Raw genomic sequence first — 11,035 nt, forward strand, 5'->3', positions numbered from 1 at the left:
AAGAGAGTTTAAATAGCTGGATAAGTGAAACCAGCTTTGCTCATAAAGAAAGTTTTGTTTAAATCTCCAGGCCTGTGTCAATTTATGCATCTCTTGAACCAACGTACTTTTATAGGGGTATAATATTGTAATTCTATTCTTACAGCTTTATTTGCTGTCTTCTTAGAGATTCCGGATTCGTGTGCTAACTTATGCATTGATTTTGTAGGACTCTACAGAAATTTAATCAAGCTCTTCGTCTGTTAAAATTGTAGGTCTGTCTCTTCCTTGTGCGTGAACTGAACTTGTCTTGTGAAATTTACATATCAAATCAGTTACAGTACTGTGATTTTGACACCTGGACTTAGGAAATGTGTACTAAATTTTAGGGTCATATGGCTGTTAGTGCCAGGAGTATTTGAGGACATTGGTCGGCTCGCCATAACTGATTGTCACAAATATTTTGTTTAGACACACGCACATTGCAGTGTTCACTAACCTTCTTGAGACAGCCACCCCTAGCCCATACCAATGACCCAGCCTGGCTGCTGCTGCTGCTGCCATCTTATTGCTGTTTCCTAGAACAGACTATAACTAGGCTCACTGCAGAGAAAGTTCCCTGGCGCCTGTAATTTCTTCTGCATTCATCAAGATTCCAGATGTGAAAGCCTAAGCTGTAAAGTACACCCATATTACGTGGCTACTCAGCCGGAGAACGAGAGTCTCAGGCGTACACCGTTTGTTTTCTGACTTTGCAAAAATTTTAAGGGCAGGAATAGAAATAAGGACTAGCGACAATAAAATCAACACTAAATAATATTAGGTTTTAACATTTATTATAACTAAGCAAACAAATTTAAATTGAACAAAATTTCGGAATTTAATTTATCTTCTCTGCCGGTATTTTTGGTACAACGTAAATATTCTTCCCATAATTCTGGTGACATAATTTCTGGAAATACACAGACGAATATTAGCCTACATCTGATATAATAAAATAATAAACGTAATTTTATGAGAAGACCTTTCTCTAATGTTAACAGCATTATTTACAAATTAAAATTTTAATAAATAATTTTCTGATTCATTTATTGTCAGCAATTAAATTATCCCTTCCTGCTTAATGTTTTAAATTAACGTTACTTCCACTAGATTGAAATGAGAAAATTTTAAAATAAAATATTTCTGTTGAAATTCCATTCAACATGTCTTCCTCAGATTTAAATTTATAAATGGAAAATTCTCCATAATTATTATCTCAAAATTTCCCATAATAATTACATAAATTAACGCAATATCCTTCTTCAATATTACACTCATTGAGAATTTTTAGCTTTGTAGGTTTTACAATAAATTGTTCGCGACTCCTGTCCACGGACATGACCCTTGCTTATTCATTTTTTTCTAAGACATTAAACCCTTCTCTATCTAATTTTGGAATAAAATCCATTAAAGATTCACTTCTCAACAAATGGGAGCAACACAAATAACAATATTTTAATCAAACACACGCAACGAACACGTGATCGAGTCAAATTGTACATTCATACACATACATTTTCATTATAGACTGTTATGCCTTTCAGCGTTCAGTCTGCAAGCCTCTGTGAATTTACTAAACGTCGCCACAATCCTCGATCTGCAACTAGTGTTGTGGCCTCATTTAGTTCTATACCTCTTATCTTTAAATCGTTAGAAACGGAGTCTAACCATCGTCGTCTTGGTCTGCCTCTACTTCTCTTACCCTCTACAGCAGAGTCCATTATTCTCCTAGGCAACCTATCCTCCTCCATTCGTCTCACATGGCCCCACCACCGAAGCCGGTTTATGCGTACAGCTTCATCCATCAAGTTCATTCCTAATTTATCCTTTATCTCATTCCAAGAACCCTCCTGCCATTGTTCCCACCTGTTTGTACCAGCAATCATTCTTGTTACTTTCATGTCTGTTACTTCTAACTTATGAATAAGATATCCTGAGTCCACCCAGCTTTCGCTCCCGTAAAGCAAAGTTGGTCTTAAAAAAAAAAAAAAAAAAACGATGTAAAGATAGTTTCGTCTACGAGCTCACTTCCTTCTTACAGAATACTGTTGATCGCAACTGCGAGCTCACTGCATTACCTTTACTACACCTTGATTCAATCTCACTTAGTATATTACCATCCTGGGAGAACACACAACCTAAATACTTGAAATTATCTACCTGTTCTAGCTTTGTATCACCAATCTGACATTCAATTCAGTTCAATTTCTTATCTACTGACATCAATTTGGTCTTTGAGAGGCTAATTTTCATACCATACTCATTGCACCTATTTTCAAGTTCCAAGACACTAGACTGCAGGCTTTCGGCACAATCTGCCATTAAGACCAAGTCGTCAGCATAGGCCAGACTGCTTACTACATTTTCACCTAACTGAATCGCTCCCTGCCATTTTATACCTTACAGCAAATGATCCATGTAAACTACGAACAGCAAAGGTGAAAGATTACAGCCTTGTCTAACCCCTGTAAGTACCCTGAACCAAGAACTCATTCTACCATCAATTCTCACTGAAACCCAATTGTCAACATAAATGCCTTTGATTGCTCTTAATAATCTGCCTTTAATTCCATAGTCCCCCAGTATGGCGAACATCTTTTCCCTCGGTACCCTGTCATATGCTTTCTCTAGATCTATTCCTCTCGTAGCATTTTTCAATTACCTGGCGCATACTGAAAATGTGATCCTGACAGCCTCTCTGTGGTCTGAAACCACACTGGTTTTCATCCAACTTCCTCTCAACGACTGATCGCACCCTCCCTTCCAAGATGCCAGTGAATACTTTGCCTGGTATACTAATCAATGAGATACCTCGATAGTTGTTGCAATCCTTCCTGTTTCCTTGCTTATAGATAGGTGCAATTACTGCTTTTGCCCAATCTGAAGGTACCTTACCAACGCTCCATGCTAATTTTACTACTCTATGAAGCAATTTCATCCCTGCCTTCCCACTATACTTCACCATTTCAGGTCTAATTTCATCTATTCCTGCTGCCTTATGACAATGGAGTTTATTTACTATCCTTTCCACTTCCTCAAGCATAATTTCACCAACATCATTTTCCTCCTCCGCATGAGCTTGGCTATTCACAACACCACCAGGGCGATTTCCTTTTACATTGAGAAGATGTTCAAAATATTCCCTCCACCTCTCCAGTGATTCCCTGGGATCTATTATGAGTTCACCTAAATTACTCAAAACACTCTTCATTTCCTTTTTCCCTCCTTTCCTAAGATTCTTTATCAAATTGTAATCATAAGAAATATCACAATCCATAGAAATAATGACTAATCACACATACAACATTCACACTAGGATACACGGTAACAGTTTATAATATTTACGACGATTTCTAGTCCTTGATTATTATACTTTAATTTTAATCTAAGTCATAGAAGATTTCTGAAGATGTAAGGATTATCACTTAAATAAATAAACTAGATTCAACAACAATGTTCGTGAGAATATCAGTGATAGATATCATCGGAAAATTATCGTTACAGAAATGCACATAACGCAGGTCAAATATAAACGTACACGTTTATGGTTCATGGGTCACGACATTATTATTATTTAAATACCATGGCTATCAACTAACACGTGCTCCACTCAAAGAAATTATGTTCAACAACATATTCTCTTCACATGAGACTCAATAAAATGATTCACAAGTCAAACACATAATAACTGATCCATTCCCAAGTCCATAAATACATTAAATAATCCGTCAAGATTCGGACGTCTTCCAGGCTCACATTTATCCTAATAGAGCACATATTAATATTTCACACAAGAATAAAGAATATTTACACTCATGACCCTTATTTCTTTATTTAACCTGTGATGAAGTTTAATTATTATTATTATTATTATTATTATTATTATTATTATTATTATTATTATTATTTTTAAATGTGCGTGATCACAAATCTGCGTAAGCTAAGGTTCGATAAAGTTACCAGATGACACTAACACGCTTGAAATCCACATAAAGACCGTAATAACATCTAGAGAAAATTCGACGTAATAAAACGTACCGATCTGTCCCACATGACTTCAAAAATAATTATAAATTATTTCAAAGTTAATTTACTGTTATCGGAGAGGTCAATTATTTTTAAATCACTCCTATACTATTTAATGGGACAGTCAGAATAAATATCAAAGACACTCACACATCACTATCTATCTAATAGGAACCAATAATCATTCACACTCAATAACTACCTACCTTACACCATGGAAAAAAGAAATGAAATGTCAAACTACTGCAAGACTAGAAGAAATTTACGCCAAATGAATAAGGAAGTGTTATGTCTACATTGTGTTTACAAAGATGAATAGATAGATATTATAACATTGTACTTAAATGATTGATGAAACTGGATTTCTGCCGATGACCCTGGACATGAGGTAGGTCACCCACCGCCGGTCGTCATCTCCTCCATGTCGGAAATTGCCTTACATTTTAAAATACCATTATAGCTGCGTTGATGAACATGGAATAGTAGTAGGCTTCCTCTTCCTGATGCATCTTGAATTGTCTCGATCCGCACGTAGAATTCCTCTTCTCTCTTCCCAAGTAGTAGGAGCTGAAACTGACAAGTTTTAAGATGTGCCCAGTACACACACACGATGAATGATATTGCTGAGTAATACGTAACTTCTTCTGTAAACCTGCTAAACTCGTAGATCTAGCATGTGTAATGAGTCTGTTTTGCCGAGTGATCGAACCCAAGAGTGTCTGCGACGTGAATGTCAGCGTAGAATTCTTAAGACAGTCATCCAAGAAGACTCAAATCCAAGAGAGACTCAAATCAAAAAGAGGCCGTTCGTTCTGGAAACACCCATATATAATTATCTTAAGATGAGGGTGTATCGCTGTAATCGTCAGTGATTGGTCAATAACTGGCACCTGATAGGCTGTTACATTTTATTAAAATACTGTCAGGTGTAGAGCGACCTTGCTCGTATCGATCGGACGGCCTTGGTTTCTCCCAGTAGATCTAGGATGTGTAATGAGTCTGTTCTGCCGAGTGATCGAACCCAAGAGTGTCTGCGACGTGAAGACAACTCATCAAACAGACGAGAAATTTTATATTTATGACTTACAAGATCTCGTGTTACATATTAGAGTTTCAATATAGCATAATATACTGTAGATGTTTTAGGATTTAACTAGTGCAATATTCTATTGTTTGTATATACTGTATGTATATTAGGGAGTTACGTATACAATATGTTGTTTAATGTTTAGATCGCCAAGTTTTTTCGCACTTTCTGAGCAGCTGATGATGGTGTCAAAAATTGAACACCGAAACATGTTCTGTAATAAATAATGTTGTAAATACCATCCAACTACATTGTATTTTGTATTGAAAAGGTGGAACCCGCTAGATTCTAATTTAATTGTGTTCTCCCAGTAGGTCACGTGATAACAGCTGGCAGCCTGACACACAGAAAATCCACAGCTCACCCCTTGCTTGGAAAATCCGGTTTCGAGCGAGCTCTTCTCTCTGTAACACGGAGTTGGGAAAATTTCCGCCCTTGCTAATGAAATGATATTCTTACACCTGTAGATATTACAAATATTCCCTATATGCCAAATTTGAAGGGGACAAAAGTTAATCCATTGTCTGTACACTATCTGATTCTTTCACCGCCGAACTGTTCGTGGCAAGTTATCCCCTGTATACTCTTCCCAATACTGGTCGATTTTTTATTTGACTGCTACAAATGCTAGACTCTTGGTGCTGTTGATTAGGACACAGACTGAGACTGAAGCTCACCATTCAGATATGTCCTAGTCAGCCTTGGTATATGGTGATGATAACCACGTTGTTCTTAACATCCGAACATGCTACAGAAATATTTTTAGGCTGTATTTTTACAACTACTGTACAAGGTACTTGTTAATTGTGAATCGTATGCCCATAGGTTTTGCTCAGCATGAAACCGAAATGAGTAGCTGGTTATTTTCTATATGGAAGGCAGCAGGGTATAGAACTAAACATTTCAACCCCCTCACAAGGGGAGGCCACTGCTATGGGGTCATGGATTTCATTCAAACTTTGGGAGGTTGTCGAACAGATATGTGTCCAAGTGTTTGTGCCATTGGCCCTTGTTCAACATTTTGGCAATTTGTGTGCGAGTACCTGTAGCACAGACGTTGTTGTGGTCAGCATCTCCAACTTCCATACAGGTGTTCTTGGGTTCAGGGAATGCTAGCTCCTTTTTTTTCTCTCTTCCTTTAAGTATATATATTATGGATGGACAGGAATAGAAAATGAATAATTAAATTATGTACACTAAATGCAAATAACAGTCAGACATAAGGAGCAGCAGATGGTAAATTTCAGTCGCACTTTAATGAGTAGAGTATTTAGCCAGTTCACTGCTTCTTCATGTGCTGCATGAAGCTCTTAGTATCCTCTCTGGAAGCTCTGAAAGTGGGCATGCCACCACAACATGATGACTGTCTGTCCCACGTCACCAAAGTCGCACCAAGGGCTGGGAAATTTTTCCCTACTTGTGGAGCCAGAAGCTGCCTCTTCCAAGACCAGTAAACCCTAGACCCTTCTTAGCAAGTTGAACCCAGGAGGTTTCCTACAAGGGTCGGAGATCAACCCTAGCTGGTAACCATAGGCAGCACTATAGTAAACGTCTTCCCACGTACACCAGGCACGTATTTCAAACTGCTTCTTTTCTGAAATAATGGATGGATGTCAATCATTCTTGAATACCTTAAATAAGAATGGCTGGCGTGCAGCAATGTTCTGATTTTAATCATCATACTGAGCTTCATTGCATCAGTCTGCGCCAACACAGACTTCCCCCTTGTATGTACTGTATAGCTTTCATTGACGATTTGTAGACATTCTTTTTATTTATTTATAGGTGAAAGAGCTAATAAGATGGATGAGCTGATTGGAAACCTAGACGCAGCAGAACCATCATTCATTTCGACTCAGGAGTTAAACGAGATGATACAGACAACAACCGTGCACTCAAAAACGAACGGTCCTCTCCGTCGCGTACCACTTCTCTCCTCTCCTCCAAAAGACTGGAGAACTGGTTCTGGTCTGCCAGTGTGACTGAGAAATTAAGTTCAGTTATCCATTGTATATCTCGCTATAGTGTTTGAAATTATGGAAACTGATTTGCCCTCTAAACCATTGTATTTTTGTTACTTTAGAATACCTTCAAGATTTTTAGGTATAATATTAACCCTTGCCAAGCAGATAAGTTTTTGCTTGTGAGCGTAATTATTTTTTGTAAAAATATTTTTTATTCTTAACACTCATGAAAATGTAAATATGTAAGTACTTTAAGGTTTATTCAGTCATTCATACCTGATTTCAGGAGGTCAGCTTGTAGGTATCCATATTATACTGAAAAAATAAATCCTTAACTGCTAGTTTTAGTGCAAAAATGGCACAAGGCACAACATAAAGTAGTCTCGATCTAAACAACTGAACTGTAATTCACTTTCTACCCTACTTCATAATTCGCTATGACTACTGCTATAAAATTTACTAATAAACATGTATAGTAACAACCTAACTAATATTTATGATACAATTTTATACACATGAAGTTGAGTCTTCCCTGAAAGTTTAGGAACTTTCACTTGTGTGATGCGTTTCAGAGCACGTATCAGGGTGTAAAAATGTTTTTGCTGTGCATGTGTTACAATAATAGATAGTCTTTTTTCTTACTTTGTGGGCCTTGCAGACAACATAGACCACAGAACCCTTTTTTCATTGTCTGTGTCTGCTCTGTCACTCAGGTTATTTTCACACTCACTTTCCTCGCTTTCCCAGTCATTATCACTCATTTCCGGGTATTCATCATCACTATTTAATAATTGTGACTATTCCACTCTCGTTTTGAATATATTTCCGCAACATAATGTCTAGAAAAGGCAAAACACAAATTTTCACAATGTCAACAAACTTATATGAAGTACACCAGCATTGAAACTGCGCTTCGGAACAAATACCTTATTTTTTAAAATTCCAAATCCCTGTGTTTAGCCTAAATAACGGCTCTGTCTATACGCTGCTGGCATCTATCGGCTAATATTTCAACCCTAAGAGGAAACATACGGTCACAAAAGCACATAATTCAAAATTCCGGATAAACACATCTGTCGCTCGCACGGGAGTAAGCGGGTTCCGGATAAAGACGTGTAACACTTGGCTAAGGCTAAGGTAAATTTTAAAGCAAGAGTATTATTATTATTATTATTATTATTATTATTATATATACACTGACTGACAGTGACAATGCAACACCAAGGAGGCGTGGTTCGAAAGGGATGAAAGTTGGGGAAAAAACAGAGACGGCACGGACGAATAATTGATGTTTATTTCAAACCGATATGCAGGTTACACAATGCGCACGGCATCGACTCAGTAGGATGTAGGACCACCGCGAGCGGCGATGCACGCAGAAACACGTCGAGGTACAGAGTCAATAGGAGTGCGGATGGTGTCCTGAGGGATGGTTCTCCATTCTCTGTCAACCATTTGCCACAGTTGGTCGTCCTTACGAGGCTGGGGCAGAGTTTGCAAACGGCGTCCAATGAGATCCCACACGTGTTCGATTGGTGAGAGATCCGGAGAGTGCGCTGACCACGGAAGCATCTGTACACCTCGTAGAGCCTGTTGGGAGATGCGAGCAGTGTGTGGGCGGGCATTATCCTGCTGAAACAGAGCATTGGGCAGCCCCTGAAGGTACGGGAGTGCCACCGGCCGCAGCACATGCTGCACGTAGCGGTGGGCATTTAACGTGCCTTGAATACGCACTAGAGGTGACGTGGAATCATACGCAATAGCGCCCCAGACCATGATGCCGCGTTGTCTAGCGGTAGGGCGCTCCACAGTTACTGCCGGATTTGACCTTTCTCCACGCCGACGCCACACTCGTCTGCGGTGACTATCACTGACAGAACAGAAGCGTGACTCATCGGAGAACACGACGTTCCGCCATTCCCTCATCCAAGTCGCTCTAGCCCGGCACCATGCCAGGCGTGCACGTCTATGCTGTGGAGTCAATGGTAGTCTTCTGAGCGGACGCCGGGAGTGCAGGCCTCCTTCAACCAATCGACGGAAAATTGTTCTGGTCGATATTGGAACAGCCAGGGTGTCTTGCACATGCTGAAGAATGGCGGTTGACGTGGCGTGCGGGGTTGAAACCGCTTGGCGGCGGATGCGCCGATCCTCGCGTGCTGACGTCACTCGGGCTGCGCCTGGACCCCTCGCACGTGCCACATGTCCCTGCGCCAACCATCTTCGCCACAGGCGCTGCACCGTGGACACATCCCTATGGGTATCGGCTGCGATTTGACGAAACGACCAACCTGCCCTTCTCAGCCCGATCACCATACCCCTCGTAAAGTCGTCTGTCTGCTGGAAATGCCTCCGTTGACGGCGGCCTGGCATTCTTAGCTATACACGTGTCCTGTGGCACACGACAACACGTTCTACAATGACTGTCGGCTGAGAAATCACGGTACGAAGTGGGCCATTCGCCAACGCCGTGTCCCATTTATCGTTCGCTACGTGCGCAGCACAGCGGCGCATTTCACATCATGAGCATACCTCAGTGACGTCAGTCTACCCTGCAATTGGCATAAAGTTCTGACCACTTTTTCTTGGTGTTGCATTTGCTCTGTCAGTCAGTGTATATACTCTCTGATCCATTACTTTCTATCTCTTGTACATTGTTCCTTCAACTAGGCACTCTCTCATCCTGTAGAAATGTTATGAGCAGTTCTGTAAGATTATAATCCCTTCAAATCTGTAATGAGAGATCAAATGTGTGCACTAGTATCAGTAGTCCCAGCTGATATATAGACCCTTAATTCCTAATGAAAGTAGATGTTGTCTCCATTGCTTATGGAAACTAACTGGTATATGTCTCTTAGACTGCCTTTTCCTGGTTGATTTGGATTTTTATGAATATTATTTACATTTTATCTCAGTCTAATACTAAGATTGGTAAGTGTTATTCATTCTGAAATACTATCTTTGGGTTATATCATCCGCAAAATTTTTAGTGATACTTCGGCTCCCTAGTGCTGAATCAGTAGAGCTCAGTTATCTTTGAAATTCGTATTGGCAACCCTTGACACAAAAACTATGAATCGGTTATGCATTGCCGTGAGACATCTGGCTGTATAATTGCAACACTTTACGTACCGTTGTTGTTTGCACAGCAAAGCCAAAATATAGGTTAGGATTGAACATAAGTGAGGAAAATATTATGGGAGACATGTCAGCAGCTAATTTGAGTCCCTTTTTTTGTTTGTTCTAAAACACTTTCATTCTCAATACAGTAAATTTTGCTCAGATTCAGGAAATAGGGGACAGGTGGCAACCCTCATCAGTAAGCATATTGAGTGATGGATATACAGTCCTGTGTGAATTAATTGGAACACGACAATAACGTACACATTTTGTTTTTTTTTGGGTTTTTTTTTTCACTTCCTCGCCTAATACATCCTTTAATCTTTGCTGATAGCTAACGTTTCCTCCTTTCCGTTTTATAAGTTACTTTTCACGATTTGCCATAGATTTCACAAGCTTTGAGCACACATTTTTAAGTTCATCATAATGAAACCACACTGTAACTAGAGACTGTATCTTGCATATCTTTGTGGCTTGTCAAGTTCTGTAAGTTTCCTTTTGCAAATCACCCACAAGTTTCCTTTGGGGAGTTCCCTACCACTCTAAGACACAAATATTGTTCTCATTAAAGAATTTCTTCACTTTCTTCGAAGTATGGAAAGGAGCCAAATCTTGCTGGAGAATTCTGTCACTATCTGGAAACCTCTTGTGCAGTCCACCAACAACTCTGCTTTCCAGCATTTCGATGTAGTGTACTGATCAGATTTCATCATCCCATTGACTGGTACTGAGGGCCTCGGTCCTTCGTGCACGAAACACTGCAAAAACATAATCTTCATGGAGTGTGTTGCAAACTTGCTGAAGTTGTTGGCTCATTCTT

The 11,035-nt window shown here is 39.6% G+C and overlaps 1 protein-coding gene across 1 annotated transcript in view; it reads left to right on the forward strand.

The window, feature by feature from the left end:
* The window catches only part of LOC136875026 (DNA repair protein RAD52 homolog), a 92,094-nt gene extending 84,355 nt beyond the window's left edge, over positions 1-7,739 (forward strand). Inside the window, exon 6 of the mRNA XM_067148746.2 lies at positions 6,920-7,739. Within this exon, the coding sequence (XP_067004847.1) occupies positions 6,920-7,116 (197 nt within the window). The 3' untranslated portion in view covers positions 7,117-7,739. The remainder of the gene's footprint in view (positions 1-6,919) is intronic.
* Positions 7,740-11,035: the final 3,296 nt, after the last annotated feature.

The sequence above is a fragment of the Anabrus simplex genome, chromosome 5, assembly GCF_040414725.1.
Source record: "Anabrus simplex isolate iqAnaSimp1 chromosome 5, ASM4041472v1, whole genome shotgun sequence".
In the NCBI taxonomy this organism is placed as follows: domain Eukaryota; kingdom Metazoa; phylum Arthropoda; class Insecta; order Orthoptera; family Tettigoniidae; genus Anabrus; species Anabrus simplex.